The sequence below is a fragment of the Meles meles genome, chromosome 4 (assembly GCF_922984935.1).
Source record: "Meles meles chromosome 4, mMelMel3.1 paternal haplotype, whole genome shotgun sequence".
NCBI classification, from domain to species: domain Eukaryota; kingdom Metazoa; phylum Chordata; class Mammalia; order Carnivora; family Mustelidae; genus Meles; species Meles meles.
The window spans coordinates 27975039-27996043 of record NC_060069.1 but is presented as its reverse complement, the minus strand read 5'-3'; the positions used below and the strand labels follow the sequence as shown (position 1 = coordinate 27996043).

The 21005-nt window shown below is 49.2% G+C and overlaps 1 protein-coding gene and 1 pseudogene across 7 annotated transcripts in view; both read left to right on the top strand.

The window, feature by feature from the left end:
• Positions 1–7498, top strand: part of TRAK1 (trafficking kinesin protein 1) — a 121042-nt gene extending 113544 nt beyond the window's left edge. For all 7 annotated transcript variants that reach the window (XM_046003474.1, XM_046003473.1, XM_046003471.1 and 4 more), the window contains 2 exons: positions 1820–1922; positions 4729–7498. In XM_046003474.1, coding sequence (XP_045859430.1) covers positions 1820–1922; positions 4729–5527 — 902 coding nt within the window. In that variant the 3' untranslated portion in view covers positions 5528–7498. The remainder of the gene's footprint in view (positions 1–1819; positions 1923–4728) is intronic.
• Positions 7499–16483: 8985 nt separating this feature from the next.
• LOC123940401 lies at positions 16484–17459 on the top strand (annotated as a pseudogene).
• The last annotated feature ends 3546 nt before the right edge of the window (positions 17460–21005 follow it).

The window sequence follows — 21005 nt, the reverse complement described above, 5'->3', positions numbered from 1 at the left end:
ACTTGTAAGGTTCTCTCTTTCCACTGTTCTTAGTTACCTCTCTTTACTGCGTTTTTCTTTCCTCCCTCCCTCCCAAATAACCCCTCATGCCGGTTATTTGGGACGCTTCTCTCAGGCTTTTTGTTGCTTTTGTTGCTAGACCTTATTGCATCAGAGAATCGTGATTGTTTGGTTGCCTTTTCTTCATAGCTTATTCCATTTTTGTTTTGTTTGCAACAGTTTTCCAGTTGCCTGAGTTCCTAAGCCATCCCATTTATTGCTTGAGAAACAAAGATTCATAAAGGCTGTTTCCATGTGTGTTTTTCCCCCCTTCCTGCTCTGCCTGGCACTCCATGTGGCTGCGAGTTTACTCTGGTGGCTGGGGTGCTGGCTGCCACGCCAGGGGCCACGGGCACCTGCCTGGATCCAGCAAGATGGCTGGACTAGAACAATCGGGGCAAAGCAGCCTTACGCTGCACCTCTACTCACTGCCACCATTTTTGTGCTCTGGCTTTGTCCTGCCTGCCTTCAGTTTGCCTGTCTCCAACATTTTTTGTTTCATCTGGTTCTGGGTTTTTTTGTTTTTTGTTTTTGTTTTTTAAAGACACAGTCGGCTGTGTGTGGATCTGTAGGTTTAGGGCAGCGATCTCTTTTGTTTTGTTTTCCATTTCCTTTTTGTCAAATCCAAGAGAAAAGTGGCCATAATGAGCTAGAAGATTCTCATTCACAGCTTCCTGAATCTTCAGAGTGCTCATGGCATCTGAGAACCAAATGCGTTTCCCCCCAAGAGGTCTCTGGGGGCTGAGCTGCTGCAGGGGCGGTGGGCTGGGCGGGAGGGGGTGTTGTGTGTCCCAGTACCTCACTGTGCATGCTATTCAGAGCAGCATCTCCCCCCTCCTTTTCCTTTTTTTTTTTTTCTTGCATTTGAGTTATGAATGAGGGTGGCCTCTACAATCATGATGTCTCCCGTAGACTGTCACTCATCACTTTACCATTCGCCAGCTTCCTGACTCACGGTCCTAACGCTTCTGTGGTTTACTTTGCTCCAAATCCTAGTCTTCAGCTGCCTGAACAACAGCGCTTTAGAGCTTTAAAAGGGAATAACTTGAGAACAGCTGGTGGCTGTCTCATTTTCATTAGAATTCAGACATCCTGGAGAGGCCAGGACAGTGGCCTATGGGACAGGGGCTGCACGCACTGGAGTGCATCAGACCACACCTGATCCTAGGGCTGAAGACAGCCGCAGGCTTTGGGAGTCTTACCACCCTGTTGCTGAGGCAGCTGAGGCCCCATCTCCCCCCACCCCTGCCCACCACCGATACACAGTAGTGGAGCCAGCTTCCCTAAGCCCCTTTCCGTGTAATCTGGAAAGGGAGCCGTGCGAGCCTTGCCCTGGTTCCAGGTGGCCAGGCCCTTTCCTGCCCCGCACCTCTCCCATTTCCTTGGCAGAACTTGGCACCTGTTTGCCAGTGAAAAGAAGTGTGAAGCCCCACGAGAAAGAAGCCGATTCTGACCCCTGAGGAGGGACACCAAATTACCCCCCGCCCCACGGGCTCATTAGCTCCTCAAACTGGATCCACTACTGGCCAGAGAACACCGATGGGGAACCCTGTCTGGACTGGGTCGGAAGCGGGAGCTGGTTGCGCTGCACGCCAGTGCTCCAGACGGGATTCTGGATTCTGCCATCCAGAACGTTGGCATTACACCTTCCTTGCCCAGATCCAGTTCACAAGGTAGCTCATCGCTGCTCCCGCCGCTACGAGCCATGCTGGGATTTGACTGTTCTCGCGGGTTTGTGCGGATTCGAGGAATCTGTTCTGTTCCCTCCCCCCGCCCGTAGCTCACCATCCCGGGAAGTGCATGTCACAGACCAACTCCACCTTCACCTTCACCACCTGCCGCATCCTGCACCCCTCAGACGAGCTCACACGGGTCACGCCGAGGTAAGGGGCCCCGGCCCCGGGGCGGGGGGAGGGTGCGGTGAGGTTGGGGCTCTTGACGCAAGACTCAAGGTCAAGGAAGGTCGAGTAGAGGCCCCGCCGAGGCACCCCGTAGTGCGTGCTGTCAGCAGTGTGGGGTCCCTGTTGATTCAGATCCCCCCCAGAGACAGACCTGGACCCATCTACAGTTGTCTTTTTCACGGGCCACAAATTCTTAGGGCTGGTCTTAACCGGCCAAAGCTGATGCTACCAGAGGCGTAAGGCCCAGGTTGCTGGCATTTTGTCCCCAAGTCTGTCAGTAGAGCATGAAGGTCCTTCACGGAATGGAGTTACTGAGCCTGGTGGAAGCCCCCGGTGCCTCTGGACTAGACCGAGGGAGCCATGCACCGCAGCCACGTGGTAATGACTGAAACGGTAAAACCCAAAGACCGCACATCGTGTGCCCAGCTTGGGCCATTTCCCTCTGGTGCCTTAAAGAGGTGGTAGAGGTTGACACCATCAGGCAAGAGGATGTGGATGGCATGGGGTGGTCCGCTTGGCTTCCAATGAAAAGGCAAGACCCCCACTCCCAGGCATCTTCTGTGTGGCGCAGGCAAGCGAGATGCCTGGGTGCATGGCAAGTAACTCAGAGAGGGAGGGAAGCGAGCCGGGCCCGTTCGCTCGGAGGGAGCAGCTGCCCCAGGGAGCACCTTAAACTATGAATAATTCTCCGCAGGTCATGTGAGGAGGACGCCGAAGCGGCCCTGTGCCCCGTTGAGCTGAGAGGAGATGTAGGGCAGAGAGTGAGCCCACAGGCGAGGCAGGGGGTGAGCACACGGCCAGCGCTGCCTGCCTGGCAGGGCCTCCTGGAAGGAGCTGTGTGTGCACGTGTGGCCGCCACTAACCCAGGACTTAGGCGTGGCTGTGTCTCTATGGTTGTGCCTGGCTAACAGGGCCTTGACAGTGAATACCCCTAACCGCCCCCCCCCCCCCCGATGCTCAGTTGAGCCCAGTACCAGCACTAATAAGGGCCTAACCCGAGTTCTCGGCAGAAAGGGAATCCAAATGTTAGCTTGTCTTCTCTGTCTCCCTGCCTGCCTCTGGAGAAGCCAGCATTCCGACCCCCCCAGGGCTCTGTGTTTTCACTGTGCACTAAAGCTTCTCCTGGGAGAGATAGGTGCCCAGTGCTCTCCTGCTTGAAGCCGTAGGACTCCACCCAGCACACCTGTCCCCAACTCTTGTCAGGGATGGGAAAGGCCTGGGCAGTCAGTAGCAAGAGAAGGCTTTTGCCTGAGTTTGAAAGAGCTTGACCCCAAATCATAGATCGCCCCAGAATGGCCCCGTCAACAAGATTTTGAGTCCAGAGTGTTTGGCCTTCCTGCTTGTAGACTGATTTTGTTGGGTCCCACCTGTGCGGTTTGAGGAATCCACCTTTTAACCTTAGGACTCTGCTGTGGCTTCTAATCTCGTGTTTCTCTGAGTGCTCCTGACCCTCCAGCATCCCCACTACTGAGCTTGCTTGAGGTGGGTCTGTTCTGGGCTTCTCGCCCCGTGCTGACCAGCCAGCGGCAAGCAGCCGAAGGATGCCTTAGCTCGAACTTAGCTTGTGAACCTTCCCTCCCACAGCAGGAGACCCCTTCCTGCCTATTCCCCTGGCTTGTGGCTTGCCCAAGGTATCTGGCCCTCCCCTTGCCAGGCTGGAGACAGAGGGTCCCCCAGCTCCCAGGACCCACCCAGCTGGCTGCTCTAAGGGGCATCTATAGCCCCTGCCATGTCCTTGGGTGGGTAGCAGGGCAGGGCTCACAACACTGTAAGGAGAGGGGTGTGCTGCTTTGCCCTTGCTGGTTCATCCAGCAACTGTGAATGGCCTCTGTTTGTCTGAGTGGCCTCCCAGCCCCATCCCAGTACCCACTGTTAAGAGAGGGCCTTTCCCCCTATAGCGCTGTCACATTGTTCTTTCCTAACTCCTGCTACTGCGGGACCCCAGCTTCTGGAACATCCTGGGTCCTCAGCCACCATAACAGGGGTGGAAGAAGAAATCTTTGGAAAGAAGGCGTTCCTTTGATGCAGGCTTCATATATGCCGTGAGCCTTTTCTAGATCCTTCCACAGATGTAGGCCTGATGTTATCTGACATGGCTGCCGCTGACCCCACATCTCCACCCCCTGAGGTGAACTCAGCAACCACGGGAGGAGGACGAAGGGGTAGTGTGGCAGAGGGAAGAGCCTACAGGGGGAGTCGGGAGGCAGGGGTCCACTGCTGACGTGAAGCACACCCTCAGCCTCCACCTCCCCATCACTCAGGGGCCCTCCACCTGGGTGTCCCACCTGCTGGGGCCATTCCCAAGATGAGCTCTCAGATCCCTGAGCTGTGGTTAACTTCTGGCCTCAGGGAAGGAGTCATTAGGAAGGAATACTGAAATTGGATTACATTTGGTAGGGAAAGGAAGCCTCTCTGCTAATGGTCTCCCCCCACCCCCATCCTTGAGGCCTGAGCCCTCAGACTTGGGCTCAAATCCTGGGTCTTCCACGTGATAGCTGAGTGTGACATTGACTAGCCCCCTAACCTCTGAGTCCGACTTTCCTTACCTGCAAAGGGACAGACAGTTAGCCCCCGTTCTGGGGCTGAGACAAGGGAATCATTTCCATGCTCCCTGCAAGGGAACCCAGAGCCCCCTTGGGTAGGAGGGAGGAACAGACAGGGAAAGAGGTATCTGGGGAGCCTGGGTGGGAGGACTCCTCCCTGCGCCCCTGCGGGAGACTGGCTACAAGCCGTTCCCAGGGGCTTATGGGCATTTTCTGATGAATGACCTTTTGTCTTTCCTTACCAGCCTTAACTCGGCTCCAACTCCAGCTTGTGGCAGCACCAGCCACTTGAAGTCCACGCCCGTGGCCACCCCGTGCACTCCACGGAGACTGAGCCTGGCCGAGTCCTTCACTAACGTCCGTGAGTCTACGACCACCATGAGCACATCTCTGGGGCTGGTGTGGCTGCTGAAGGAGCGGGGCATTTCCGCGGCTGTGTACGATCCTCAGAGCTGGGACAGGGCCGGCCGGGGCTCCCTCCTGCACTCCTACACCCCCAGGATGGCCGTGATCCCCTCCACCCCCCCCAACTCGCCTATGCAGACGCCCACGTCCTCTCCCCCCTCCTTCGAGTTCAAGTGCACGAGCCCTCCCTATGACACCTTCCTGGCCTCCAAGCCGGCCAGCTCCATCCTGCGGGAAGTGAGGGAAAAGAAGAACGTCCGGAGCAGCGAGAGCCAGACAGACGTGTCTGTCTCCAACCTCAACCTCGTGGACAAAGTCAGGAGGTTCGGCGTGGCCAAAGTGGTGAACTCAGGGCGAGCCCACGTCCCCACCTTGACTGAGGATCAGGGACCTCTCCTCTGTGGGCCTCCGGGCCCTGCCCAGGCCCTCGTGCCTGGTGGCCTGGTCCCTGAGGGTCTGCCCCTCGGATGCCCCACCGTCACCAGTGCTGTGGGCGGGCTGCAGCTCAGTAGCGGCATCCGGAGGAACCGCAGCTTCCCCACCATGGTGGGGTCCAGCATGCAGATGAAAGCCCCTGTGACTCTCACCTCGGGCATCTTGATGGGTGCTAAGCTCCCCAAACAAACTAGCTTACGGTGAGGGGGGAGGGGGCCCTTCCCCTGGAGGAGAGCAGGCTCGCTCCTGCCTCCCTCTCCTCCCCCACTCTGCACTGCGAGCTCTCCCTCTCTCCTCCTCCGTCCCTCCCCTCTGAGCTAGACAAATCAACCTCGTGCCTATTGGGGGAAGAGTGGAGACTTTGTAAAGTGTGTACATAGGACTCGCAGACCTTGTATCCACCTGCCCTTTCTCCCGATCCCACGGGAGGGGCCCCCAGCACCATCCCCGCTCTCACTGGGACTTTGCCTGTGCTAGCCCGAGGCAAAGGGCAGCCGGGTGTCCTGTTTTCCTCTCCTTTGAGAAGCACTGAAACTCCCAAGTGCGTTCTTATCCCATGGATAGGAAACCCGTGAATCTGCGGCCGGCTCCCAGTGCCACATATTGCGAGCTGGTACGCGGCCTGTGTCGCTGGGCGCCTCGCCTCCCACACCCCGGGGGAGCTGCCGAGCCTCCGTCTGCGGCCACACGCAGCTGATGTAGCTTCCGGGATGGCAGGGCTGTTCTTCCTCTTCCAGTGGCCCAGCTTCCTCAAGACCTTCACTCCGCTTCCAAGGAGAGTCGCTTCTTTTTTGAGGTGTGACTTTTTCTTTCCATGCCTTCAAACTGAGTCATCCTTCGATGTCCTGTCCTTGGTCCTCAGGCCAGACGTCAGACCTGAAAGAATGTATTGACTCCCGCTGTGTTCTGTGTGAGGTCTTATTTTTTCCATCTTTTTTATATGCAGGGAAGTAATGGTACTAGATGGAAAGTCGCAGTCTCTGTTCTCTCTGTGGCTCCGGGACACGGAAATACGTTTCACACACACACAGTCCCTCGTGAGATAGCAGTGGAGTTTGGGGACCCAGGATCACAACCAAATTAAGACCAGACCCAAGACAAATTTCACAATAGGGTGAAAAGGAAAGGGGGCAGGGGAAAAGGTCATGGATGGAAGGTGTCCACGGGAAAAGTAAAAAGAACCACCCCCAAAGGTAATACCAAACTGGTTCACAAGGGCAATGAGGCAGTCCTCGCTGTGACGTTGGAGGCTGGCCCATGTGCTCCCACGTACGTGGTTTTTACGCCCACAGTTGATGCCCGCACACCTGGCCCTCGTGTTTCAGGACACAGTGGTCACAACACGATCTTTCCTCCTGCCGCCTGCCCCACCAAAGCCTTGGTCTCCGTGTGCCACTATTTATCCCTAGGAACAGATAGAGGTGCTCGTGGGAAGAACCAGAAATGAACAGAGGGGAGCCTGATCCTGTTGCCGTCACTGACCAAGTTCTGAACTTTTATTTATTATGTGTGTGTGCTGTCCTCTCCATTCTGGTCACAGTGTGTTTGTGGCCTTCCACTCCGAGCAGGTAACTTATTTATTCTCACCTGAGGGCTGTACTGCCGGCACAGTGCTCCCTGGTCCTTTGTTCCAGGCATCTGTGGAAGGGTGACATCATATGCAGATGAAATTGTCATGTTGCCATCCCCTGTTCCCTGAGTCCCTCCCACCCTGGCAAAAATGTGTCCAGTTGAGTGTAAACATGCCCACGGAAGACTTTGAGAACATCTCAAAGGAGCAAGCTCCAGTCCTGCCCTTCTAGATTACTTATTCTCAGAACTCAAGGCGGGGGCTGGGTCATTACTTTCAGCTCCCCTCGTGGTTGTATGTGTGCATTCACTGCAAGGAAATTCTTTGTATTGGAATGTATTTTAAAGCAGTAGGTAGAATAACAAAGGAATATGAAAACCACGAACTGAACGGACCACTTCGTGTATTCAGAGAGGAGCCACCCATCACCACAAAGGAAATACCAGTGTAAAAATCAGCAATTCGGAGGTTGCAGTATTTAGTATAGTTAATGATCAACCTTGTGCAACCACTACCAACAGTGTGTTGTCATGCATCAAAAAAACCACAAAACAACAAATTTTATTCTCTGATATCAATAAAAGAAGTTCAAGTGATGGAAACCACACTGGGATTCTGGCTTGTGTTTCATTTTTGTCTTTTCCATTTATGTGAGACGTAAAGCTATTCAGCTCTTCCAGAAATTAAATGGAAGCCATCTACCTTCCATGCTCTTCCGACCACCCCTTTCCACACGGTGCCGTCCCTTAGACACCTGTCCAGTTGGAGCCCGAAGATCTTCCCTACCTTTCAGGGCTGCACACTGTTCCACTGTGCACTTGTACCCACGGTGGATACAGTCACACTCCCGGGCCCCAGTACCCTATGGCAACACACGGAGTTCCTTCTGGCCTTTTCTAGCACAGCACTGCAATGGAAAAAAATTGCATGTATGTAATCTTCCACACATGTGAGCACATCTGTGTGATAAATTCCTAGATTGATTTTACCAAATTGCCCTCCACGGAGTTGTGTTAAAAAACTTCTGTGGGGGGCACCTGGGTGGCTCAGTGGGTTAAACCGCTGCCTTTGGCTCAGGTCATGATCTCAGGGTCCTGGGATCGAGCCCCTCATCGGGCTCTCTGCTCAGCAGGGAGCCTGCTTCCTCCTCTCTCTCTCTCTGCCTGCCTCTCTGCCCACTTGTGATCTCTCTCTGTCAAATAAATAAATAGAATCTTTAAAACAACAACAACAACAAAAACTTCTGCAGGGGCAGAAGGCGCCGGGATGGTGCAGTCAGGTAAGCATCTGACTCTTGATTTCAGCTCAAGTCATGACCTCAGGGTCATAGGATTGAGCCCCACATTGGGCTCCGTGGTCACTGCAGAGTCTGCTTAGGATTCTGTCTCCCTCTCCCTCTGCCCCTCCTCCCTGCCCCTCTGAAATAAAAAGCTTTAAATTTTTTTTTTTTTTTTTTTTTAAACCAAGGGCAGTGGAGGGTCAGCAGAGAATTGGGAGAAAAAGGATCAAACTTCCTCTGCCACCTCTGTCCGTGGACGCGGTGAAATTGTGCAGGCAGACGGCAGGGGGCGGAGGCAGCACACATTTCAAACCAGGCACTGCCATTCCGTCCTGGTGACCTCGGGGGAGCCCGTATTGTCTTTGGGGCCTCTTTTCTTAACCTGCAAGGTGTGAACAGTAAAATACTTTGGGGTTAATCCGTTGAGTTCGCTTGCCTTGACTCTCCACTGTGTGCTGGGCACTGTTCTAGGTTGTGGGGATCGGAGTCGCTTCTACTCTTACGGAGTGTACAGTCTGTTAGTGGGAGAAAGATGGCACCAAATATGGCTTAAGGAGGGCCGTGCAGAGAATTCTAGTGGGGTGTTGTGAGGGAGTGGGTGGCAGTCAGGGAAGGCCTCTCCAGGGGGTTGGCACTTGAGTCAACCCCGTGAGATCTGGCACAAGACACACAGGCAGAGAGAGCAGCCAGTGCAAAGGCACAAAGGCCAGAAATGCATTTGGTGTGTTTGGGGAGCAGAAAGAAGACCCATCTGCTGAAAGAGAAGGGGAACGCGGTGGTGACCGGGAAGCCAGGATGCTCACCCAGGAGTCCCTCTGATCCCCATGCTTCCCAGCCACTCTGCAGGGAACAAGGCACATGATTAGTTCTGGCCTGGAGGCTGTGAGCAGAGAGAGATCCGTGCCTGACTCCCCACCTGAAGGGCAGGTGGAAAGGGGGGGACAGGCTGGTGCAGCCTCCTTCACCCTGAGTTGCCCGGGTGAGTTGCCCACATGGGCCAGACTCTGTGCCAACCCGCATTTTGCATGTGATCTGAAGGAGAAACAAACTTGTTAAGCCAGTGAGATGCTTGGGCAGTGTAGGGCCCAGGCATCTTCTCCATTTTCCCTGGACCTCCTGGGGAGTTTGAGAACCACTGTGCTGGGTCAGGCAGTGCTGGGGGTGGGATTCTTGCTATGTGAGGGAGGGTTTTCCTTCCACAGTCTCTTCCGGCCCTGGGGTAGAGGGTGGGGGTGGGGGCCTTGAGAAGGCCAGACAGCTGCAGCCCATCTTGCTTGAAGGGGAAAGGCAGAGTGAGGGGTTTATCTGCCCAACTGGGGCAGGGAAGGCTTTGAGACAAGGTGACCCTGGATCTGGGCTTCAAAGATGGGCAGGATTTGCCAGGCATGGGGGTGGGGAGGGAAGGATGGCCTTTCAAGCAGAGAGTAAAGATGTAGAGGAAGAATGGGAAAAGGATCCTAGCATAATGCATTCTTCTAGGCCCTTCCTTACAGTAGCATGGTAACTAATAGAAAAGGGGCAATAGAGTTAGGAAAACCACCATTCTGCAACCATAAGACGAACTCATCTTGACAGCAATAGACGCCAGAACCACTGGGTTGGGTGAGATTGTGTTAGGTAGCATGCTAGTTACACACATTTCCTCCAATAGAATGCTTACTGTTTTGCAAAGCGGGTAAATACCTTTGCAGTGGAGAAACCAGTCATGGTCATGCACCACTTCTAACAAGTCATTAAACTTAACATTACCCAAATGAGACAAACCGGCCTCAGGGCCTCCTGATGTGATGTACTGGGAAGGACACATCCCTTCTGTGCTACTCTGCCAAAATCGCAAAACCTGAGTCATGAGGCTGAGAAACTGACTAGTCCCAATGGAGGACATTCGATAAAACAAGGTACCTGTTCCCTTGAAAAACGTTAATGTCATGAAAGAAAGATCCAGGACCTATAGCTGAATAAAGGAGAATAAAGAGACAACTAAGGGAATTCATGGTTCTAAACTGAAAAACAGGCTCTAAAAGAAGCTGGGATGATCAGAGAAATTTGAATATTGAATACATTTAAAAATGCTGTGTCCGTGTTAAATTTCATTGAATTCAGCTGTACAGTCACTATGTAAAAGCTTGTCCTATTTCTTAGGAGATACTAGCTAAAGAATTAAGATAGAGGGATGCCTGGGTGGCTCAGTTGGTTAAGCAGCTGCCTTCGGCTCAGGTCATGATCCCGGCCTCCTGGGATCGAGTCCCACATGGGGCTCCTTGCTCAGCGGGGAGCCTGCTTCTCCCTGACTCTGCCTGCCACTCTGTCTGCCTGTGGTCCCTCTCTCCCTCTCTCTAATAAAAAAAAAAAAGAATTAAGATAGAGGGGCTTGAAGTCTGCAAGTCATTTTCGGAGCTTTCCGGCTGGCTCAGTTGGTAGAACGTGCAACTTTTTTTTTTTGGAAGATTTTATTTATTTATTTGACAGACAGAGATCACAAGCAGGCAGAAGCAGCAGGCAGAGAGAGAGAGGAGAAAGCAGGTTCCCTGCTGAGCAGAGAGCCCCATGCGGGACTCGATCCCAGGACCCCAGGATCATGACCTGAGCCGAAGGCAGCGGCTTTAACCCACTGAGCCACCCAGGCGCCCAGAACATGCAACTCTTGATCTCAGGGTTGTGTGTTTGAGCCCCAAGTTGGGTGTAGACCTTAAGTTAAAAAAAGGATTTGGGGTGACTGGGTGGCTCAGTTAGTTAAATGTCTGACTCTTGGTTTTAGTTCAGGTCATGGATCTGATTGTGAGATCAAGCCCCGCATCAGGCCTTCAGATTCTCTCTCCATCTCCCTTCTCTCTTCTCCCTGCTTACTCTCTCTCAAAATAAACATCTTTTTTTTTTTAATGCAAGAAAAAGAACCCCTAGAAGTTGGAAGGCACCCTAATACCAAAGGTCTTGTAAACTATAAGAATAAATGCATTCTTCTGCCTCGTGGCTATGGCATGTGGCAGGAAGACTCTTGGGGTGACTTGTTTTTTCCTCCCTGTTCTGTGTTTAATTACTTCACATACATCCTGAATCCTATCCCCAGCCCAGGAGACTCAACCAGAAGGCACCAGGGCCCAAGGGGAAGTTCTCAAAGAGGCAGTTGATGGGACCAGGAAACAAAGATGTCTAATTCTTGGTATTTTTAATTATGAGTACAGGAAAAGCTGAGTAAATGTTTTGATTAAGGTCAGAAGATTCAGGGGGCACCTGGGTGGCTCAGTTGGTTAAGTATCTGCCTTAGCCTCAGGTAATGATCTCGGGGTCCTAGGATCGAGCCTTGTGTTGGGCTCACTGCTTAGCAGAGAGTCTGCTTCTCTCTCACGCTATACCTCTCCCCACCGGTTGTGCTCTCTCTCTCTCAAATAAATAAACATCTTTAAAAAAAAAAGATCAAAGATTTGAAATGAAACCCACTAAGCCAATTTCTCTTTTTACTACTTACTACCCCTCCGCTACCGCGATGGCCCAGCAGATTCTCCAAGCCAGTACATGAAGGAGAATGTTAGACTGGGCTCTGACCCACAGCTGACATGGGGGCCCTTCACCTTCCCTGACCCTGGGCCAACTCAAGGATCTTGGGAGAAGCCCCAGAGGAGTCTGAAGATCCAAGTACAGATGAGCTAGTTTCATAGTGGGGGCCAAGAAAGGGAAGATATTCCAGAATACCACCCTGCCTCATTCGGGCAATGACCACACAAAAGTGGAAGTGGCCAGTGGGTCTCCACAGAGAGATCCCCAGGGGATCACCAATTATCTGGTACCAGACAGATGTAGGACTCACTTCTAAACATGGCCTGGGAGCAGAGACGCAGGTATGCCCAAGGGGCCCTTTCCACCACAGGAAATAAAGTAGACACGTGCCTCCCTCCAAGCTCATAGGAGTGCTGTCACCCAGAACTTCGATGCATCTGAGGAGGTAGAAATTTATTCTGATGACTTAAATGGATTGGAAATTTAAAGATTTTATTTATTTATTTACTTCACAGACAGAGTACAAGTAGGCAGAGAAGTAGGCAGAGAGAGGAAGAAGCAGGCTCCCCGCCGAGAAGACATCCTGATGCGGAGCTCAATCGCATGATTCCGGGATCATGACCTGAGCCGAAGGCAGAGGCTTTAACCCGCTGAGCCACCCAGGCACCCCGGATTAGAAATTTAAAAAATTAATTTTTTGCTCATGTGGGCTCCTGGCAGGAGAACATATCCTGGGAGGATTCATTTTCTGTAGCCAGTAGAGGGCACTTTAAGACAGCAGAAGACCTGAAAGAATTTACTGGGATGATCCAATCCTGAATTCATGTGGGCTTGCCTTTCCCTGGAAAGCAATTCAGGGATGGCAACTGGGATGAACAGAGACATTGAGGGAAGGTAGGAGGCATGCTCTCAGTTGACCAACTGAACTGGAAGGAGGCATTCCAGGCCAAGGCATCGGCTTACGCACAGTCTTGGGCTATCACTAAAGAAACTGAACATAAAATGGGAAGGAAACCACTTCCTCTGTCCTGCCATACCCAGGAGACAGAAGAAAGCAAAACATAGTTTACAAAACATTCTGTACTAGAAGGGTGTTTCTACCTCTGGAAATTAATCTACTCCCTTTTAATGCACCTCCCTTTTAAACAATTTTTTCCTTGCTTTTTCCAAAGACATCTGAGAGTGGGCTGTAGATATCCTGCCTCTTTACTCTTTAATTCATTAGCCCAAGTCTCCTGAGCTTGACAGAGCCACAGCACACTGACTGAACCCAGGTTGGAGGAAGCGGCTGTTCCTTGGTGCTTGGACATTCATCGTGTCTAATACCCAAGGTGCAGCCTGATTCTGATTTCGATTCCCAAAGAACTTCATACCAGAGAGGGAAAGTAGGCCCTTCAGCTTGGACCCATAGCATGGAGGCTCAGCAGTGCGTGTGAGTAGACATGAAAAGTTGGGGAAACGTAAGACAGGAACCCCGGTGTCAATCAAGAGTAGGGCAGAATGCAACAGGATTTCCTACAACCAGGCAGCTGCACCACTGAAGGACCACCGGGAGAGGTGACTCACAAGCACAAGGCCAAAGTTTAGGGACATCTTTACAGAAGAGAAAAAAACAGGGGGTACCTGGGTGGCTCAGTCGGTTAAATGTCAGACTCTTGTTATCAGCTCAGGTCTTGATCTCAGAGTCATGAGTCCATACAGGGCATGAAGCCTCCTTAAAAAGAGAGAGAGAGAAGAGAAAAAATAGATATTTTGTTCTCCTAAACCCTCCTCTCTGCTACCTTGGCACCTCTCCCTCCCATGGACATTTCTATGAGCTCACTTAGCTCTCTACTGGATTTTGCCTTGCCTACCCTTTTTGATATGGCCTCTTCTTTACATTTAGGAATGGAGAGTCTTTTCTGCCAGTCTTTGGGCCGTTTCCTGGAAGGAAGGCAGAGGAGGGAAGAGAAAGAAGGAAAGAGAGAAAGATGTGGGTTCTACTGGTATCCATGGGATGAGGTGAGGTTTGGGTCCTCTTATTCTGCCACCTTCCCTGAAGTCTTTGTGGTGCTGGAAATTACAGATTGTAAATAAGCCCCACTAGAAGTATTTGTCAAGAGGTTACTTGAAAAATCTTGTCTTCCTTTCCTGTCGATATTCCTTCTCTGAGGCTAATTTCTCTATGGTGGGTGTTAGTCAAAGAAAACATGCAAGCACCATCCCCCACAAGGAGCATGCTTGTGAACCATCTGAACCAGCAGAGACAAAAGAAAAGAATCCAACTCCTTTACCACCTTAAGAACTTGATGGACAGTGTTCATTCCAAGTGAACATATAAGTGTTTAATATGGAAAATCACTACTTATAACTATTTAGTTATGGTTGCAGAATGACAAAGTTGAGTGGAATAGTGAGTCCTTATGATAAATGTTTTATAGGTACTTTCAATGAATAACATGTACTATTTTCATAATTTTACTTTTCTTATGTTCCTATATTCTTGAAATGTAATTTTCCATCTTGAATCTAGTAATTTAAAAGTTAGTTTTATATTCCCATTGTTGTATTTGACAAATATTGACCCACAGGGATTGATTTAAAGTAAACCAATCAATCCTTCACCACTAAGAATTGAGAAGCACCATTTTATATGGTGGCTTCTCTTGGTGCTGGCTCTTGACAACCTGACTCAGTGACCCCCTCTTCTTCCCTGTGTATTCATGTGGGGGCAGGATCCCAGCTTTGTTGAGGCAGCCTGGATAACAGCTGGCGAGTGTGGAGGTACCTACTTGCCCAGTCCTGAGCCAGCCAGGTGGGTCAGTGCCATAGCTCTTGCAGAACTGGGGCACCCTCTTGGAATAGCTAAGCATGCAGTACAATGACCCACGGCCAGTGAAGGTCACTGTTGGCAACCAGGAGAGTCAGGGGTCACATGGAGCCATCTGTAATTTCCAGCACCACAAAGACTTCAGGGAAGGTGGCAGAATAAGAGGACCCAAACCTCACCTCATCCCATGGATACCAGTAGAACCCACATCTTTCTCTCTTTCCTTCTTTCTCTTCCCTCCTCTGCCTTCCTTCCAGGAAACGACCCAAAAGACTGGCAGAAAAGACTCTCCATTCCTAAATGTAAAGAAGAGGCCATATCAAAAAGGGTAGGCAAGGCAAAATCCAGTAGAGAGCTAAGTGAGCTCATAGAAGTGTCCATGGGAGGGAGAGGTGCCAAGGTAGCAGAGAGGAGAGAGAAACAGACCCTCACACCAGGAACTCCAGGCATGGGGGACCCACATGGGAAAGACAAACCTTCATAACATTTGACTTGAAAACCAGAGAGGCATAATCTCATGAGTTCATACAACTGGTGGGGCTTAACCCCCAGAACTTTAAAACTCAGCAGGCTTGGCTTTGGGAGAGCAGAGAGGGTGAGTGGAAACTGAATTCCCATTCTTAAAAAGATAGCCCAACAAACAACCCTGCTGAGATACAGCATAAGGGCAGGAACTTGATAAACTACCTGGGGTATAGGGGAGAAAGAATTTACTTACTAATCCCAGAACATGTGCTGGAGAGGCAGGGATCATTGGGAGATTTCTCCAAGAACAAAGGAGCTAGTGGGTATCATTTCCCTTCCCCTCTCCCCAGCCTAGACACAGGGACACCTGTGGGCAGACATGTCCCCCCTCCAGTACAACCTTGATCAGAGCCCATATGAAGGTATGCCACCAGCCTGGCAGTGTGTATGTAGCCCCAGTAGGGGCCAACACCACTCCAAAGTGACTTTGGGGAGAGGGGATGATAGCCACCCACATCCATATGACTGCAGTGGGTTGGGGACAGATATTGGGTCCACTGTGGGCCCTGCCCACCAACAAAAGCATCTCAGGGAACATCACAGGGAAAGAGCCCTGCAGTTTGGTGCTACAGCATCTCTGGCAAATGCCTTTGGGTCTGATTCAATTTAAGCCCAAGCTGGCCCCAGACTGGTCCCTTAACAAAGGGACCAAACCCTGTTTATAGCAGGCAAAGAGAGCCACTGTGGATGACTGGACTGAAGGAAAGAGCAGCCAACACACAACAGCAGGGCACACACAACACACATAGGAGACAGCCCTAAAGTACCAGGTTCTGGTAAATTGAGGCATTGGACTGCAGGGCACTACAGGACCCTTTCTTCAGGAGGCCGCTACTTCCTTTCTTCCTTCCTTTCTTTCCTTTTCTCTCTTCCTTTCTCCTCTCTTCCTACCTTTCTTCCTTCCTTTCTTCTATTCCTTCCTTCCTTCTTTTTATAAGACCACTGCTTTTGGGATGCCTGGGTGACTCAGTGGGTTAAAGCCTCTACCTTTGGCTCAGGTCATGATCCCAGGGTCCTGGGATCAAGCCCCACATCAGGGTCTCTGCCCAGCAGGGAGCCTGCTTCCTCCTCTCTCTCTCTGCCTGCCTCTCTGCCTACTTGTGATCTCTGTCTATCAAATAAATAAATAAATAAATAAATAAATAAAATCTTTTAAAAAAAAGACCACTGCTTTCAAGAGCAGGAGACATAGCTGACTTTCCAAACACATAGAGACAGAGCTAGACAAAATGAGGAGAGAGGAATATGTCCCAAATGAAAGAACAGGACAAAAATCACATCAAGAGAGCTTAACGAAACAGAGAAAGTAATATGTCTGATAGAGAATTCAAAGTAATGGTCAAAGGTACTCATTGGACTTAAGAAAAGAGTAGAAGACCTCATGAGACCCTCAACAAAGAGATAGAAAACACTCAGAAGAATAAGGGACAAAGAAGTCAATCACTGAAATTAAAAATATACTAAGTGGGGGCCTGCTGGTCTGTGGCGAGCCATGGACGCCGGTCTCTGATCCACAGGATGGGGTTTGTTAAGGTTGTCAAGAATAAGGCTTACTTCAAGAGATACGAAGTGAAATTTAGAAGACGTCGAGAGGGTAAAACTGATTATTATGTCAGGAAACTCTTGGTAATTTAAGATAAAAATCAGTACAACACACCTAAATACAGGATGATAGTTCGTGTAACCAACAGAGATATCTGTCGGATTGCTTATGCCCGCATAGAAGGAGATATGATAGTTTGTGCAGCTTATACTCACGACCTCCCAAAGTATGGTGTGAACGTTGGCATGACAAATTATGCTGTAGCATATTGTACCAGCCTGCTGCTGGCCCGCAGGCTCCTTAGGTTTGGCATGGACAAGGTCTATGAAGGCCAGTGGAAGTGACTGGAGATGAATACAATGTGGAAAGCATTGATGGTCAACCTGGTGCCTTCACCTGCTACTTTGATGCAGGGCTTGCCAGAACTACTACTGGAAATAAAGTTTGGGGGGCCCTCAAGGGAGCAGTGGATGGAGGCTTGTCTATCCCTCACAGTACCAGACTATTCCCCGGTTATGATTCAGAAAGCAAGGAATTCAAAGCAGAAGTACATCAAAAGCACATCATGGGTCAGAATGTTGCAGATTATATGCGTTACCTAATGGAAGAAGACGAAGAGGCATACAAGAAACAGTTCTCTCAATATCTAAAGAACAATGGAACTCCAGACACGATGGAGGAGATGTATAAGAAAGCTCATGCTGCTATATGAGAGAACCCAGTCTATGAGAAGAAGCCTAAGAAAAAAGTTAAAAAGAAGAGGTGGAACTGTCCCAAAATGTCTCTTGCCCAAAAGAAAGATCGGGTAGCTCAGAAGAAGGCAAGCTTCCTTCAAGCTCAGGAGTGGGCTGCTGAGAGCTAATAAACCAAACCACAATTTTCTTTGAAGATTTTTCAGATAAAGACAATAATAAACTTATTCATCAAGCAAAAATATATATGTATACTAAGTGGAATAAATAGAGGAAGCGGAAGAATGGATCAGTGACCAGGAGGACAGAGTAATGGAAACCAATCAAGCTGAAATGGAGAAAGAGACCAAAAAGAAAGAAAGAAAAAAGAAAAAGAAAATAGACTCTAGGAACTTGGGAACTCAGCAACACCACCAAGCATAACAGCATTTGCATTGTAAGGCCCACAGAAGGAGAAGAGAGAGAAAGGGGGGCAGAAAAAAAATTATTTTAAGAAACAATACCTGAAAATTTCCCAAATCTGGGGGAAAAAATAGGAATCCAGATCAGAGGGACCCTGGAAAGATGTTGGTGTAGGGAACCCTATTCCAATCAGATCCCTGAATTGAGCTGGATATGTACACCCACGAAATCAGCCTGATATGTAAGAAGATATATCAGGATCTATACCAGTAGAATATCTCCAGTGACTGGTTTTGAGGTAGGAAGCAAGGAGCCTGGATTCTGTGGGCATATATCAGACACCCACGAAATTCTGAACACCCACGAAATCAGCCTGATATGTAAGAAGATATATCAGGATCTATACCAGTAGAATATCTCCAGTGACTGGTTTTGAGGTAGGAAGCAAGGAGCCTGGATTCTGTGGGCATATATCAGACACCCACGAAATTCTGAACACCCACGAAATCAGCCTGATATGTAAGAAGATATATCAGGATCTATACCAGTAGAATATCTCCAGTGACTGGTTTTGAGGTAGGAAGCAAGGAGCCTGGATTCTGTGGGCATATATCAGAAGATAACCAGAAGGGGGAGGGAGCCGCTATAAGCACTGTCTCACTGGGAAGGTGAAATAACACAGGAGTGCAAAAGCCTCCTGTGTTGAGGCCTGAGGCCTGGGCCCAGACTCAAAGACTGGTAGCCACGGGAAAAGGACTTTAGGGAGGCCCCCAGGCTGAAACCTGGAGCTGCAGGGGCGCACATGTGAACTGGGAAGAGCTGGCAGTTTTTAGAAGCACAAAGGACAGAGACATGCCTGGACCTGGAAGTTAGGGCTGGGAGTGCTTCTGTGGGGCACACAACCCAGGTTGCTGTGGTTTTTAGCAGCAAAGAAAAACGGAGTTAGTGTGACCTACAGGGCTTTTTGGAGAAGAGTCTGCGATCTCTCTGTTCTGAGACAGAAGCTTGGACACAATCACTTCTGCTCTGACTCATGGAAGGGACAGAGAAACCTGCCAGGGAAAGCTGCCAGAGAACAAAAGCCCCCTAAAACTTGTTTTCACTGAGCCCATGCCCCACCACAGGAGCAGGGCAACTCTGTCCAAACAGGGTTGTCTGAGTAACAGTGCAGCAGGCCCCACACCCCAAAAGACAAGCTGAAAGAACAAGAGGCCAAGAACCCTAGAGTCCCTATAAAACTGGCACATCTTATTTGGATTGTGGTCAATAGTTTGGACTCTGTACATTCCCTCAACCACCTCTCACCAGAATGACTAGGAGGAGGAGCCCCCAACAGAGGAAAAATTCAGAGACTATGACCTCTGCTACTGAGTTAATGGGTATGGGCATAAGCAAGATGTTGGAAAGAGAATTCAGGGTAATAGTTACGCTGACAATAGCTAGGTTGAAGAAAACTATTAGTGGCAACATAGATTCTCTAAGGGTAGAAGTGAGAGCTGATCTGGCAGAACTTAAAAATGCTGTCAATGAGATCCAATCTCATCTAAAGACTCTAACAGCTAGGGCAAATGAGACAAAAGATTGAATTAGTGATCTAGAAGACAAACTGATAGAAAAGAAGGATCAGGAGGAGGCTAGGAACAAACAGTTTAGAATCCATGAAAACAGAATAAGAGAAATAAATGATACCATGAAACGTTCCAATGTCAGAATTATTGGGATCCCTGAGGGGGTGGGGAGAGGAGAGAGAGAGAGAGAGGACTAGAAGATATAATTGATCAAATTCGAGCTGACAATTTCCCTAACCTGGGGAATGAAACAAGTGTTCATGTCTTAGAGGCAGAGAGGACACCCCCAAGATCAACAAGGGTAGAGCGACACCCCAGCATGAGATAGTGAAACTCATGAATTTAAATCCAGAGAAAATACCTTAAGAGCAGCTGGGGGGGGGGAGATTCCTTATAAATAGAAGGAGGAACATCAAAATAACATTAGACCTGCCCACAGGAACCTGGCAAGCCAGAAAGGCCTGGCAAGACATATTCAGGGCACTAAATATTGCAGCCAAGAATACTTTATCTGGCAAGGCTATCATTTAGAATGGATGGAGAGATAAAGAGCTTCCAAGACCAGCAAAGTCCAAAGATTATGTAACCACCAAGCTGATCCTGCAAGAAATATTAAGGGGGTTCAATAAAAGAAGAAAGACCCCATGAGTGATATAGAACAGAAATTCACAGAGACAATCTATAGAAACAAGGATCTCACAGGCAACATGATGACAATAAAAACATATCTTTCAATAATCACTCTCAGTGTGAACAACCTAAATGCTTCCATAAAATGGCACAGAGTTGCAGATGGGATAAAAAGATGACCCATTCCTTTGCTGTCTACAAGAAACTCACTTTGAACCTAAAGATACATTCAGACTGAAAGTGAAGGGATGGAGAACCATCTTTCATGCCAAAAGACCTCAAAAGAAAGCTGAGGTAGCAATTCTCATATCAAACAAATTGGGTTTTTAAGATAAAGACTGTAGTCAGAAATACAGAAGGACACTACATCATTCTTAAAGGGTCTATCCAACAAGAAGATTAACAATTGTAAATACTTATGCCTCCAACATGGGAGCAGACAACTACATAAGCCAACTGTTAATCAAAATAAAGATACATATTGATAAGAATATGTTAACTGTAGGGGATCTTAACATGCCACTCTCAGCAACAGACAGATCATCTAAGCAGAAAATCAATAAAGAAACAAGAGCTTTGAATGACACATTGGCCCAGATGGATCTCATAGATATATACAGAACATTCCAACCTAAAACAACAGAATAGTCATTCTTCTCAAGTGCACATGGAGCTTTCTCCAGAAAAGACCACATACTGGGTCACAAATCAGGTCTCAACTGATACCAAAAGATTGAGCATGTTTCCTGAATATTCTCAGACCACAATGCTTTGAAACTGGAGCTCAACCACAAGAAAAAGTTAGGAAGAAATTCAAACACTTGGAAGCTAAAGACCATCCTGCTCAAGAATGTTTGGGTCAACCAGGAAATTAAAGAATAAGTTAAACAATTCATGGAAACCAATGAGAACCAAAACACATTGGCTCAAAGCTTATGGGATACAGCAAAGGAGTCCTAAGGGAAAAATACATAGCCATAGAAGCCTCACTCAAAAAAAGTGAAAAATCCTGAATACACAAACTCTCTTTATACCTTAAAGAATTAGAGAATCAACAGCAAATTAAGCCTACCCCACACACAGAAAGGGAAATAATCAAGATTAGAGCAGAGTCAATGAATTAGAAACCAGAGATACAGTAGAATACAACAACGAAACTAGAAGCTGGT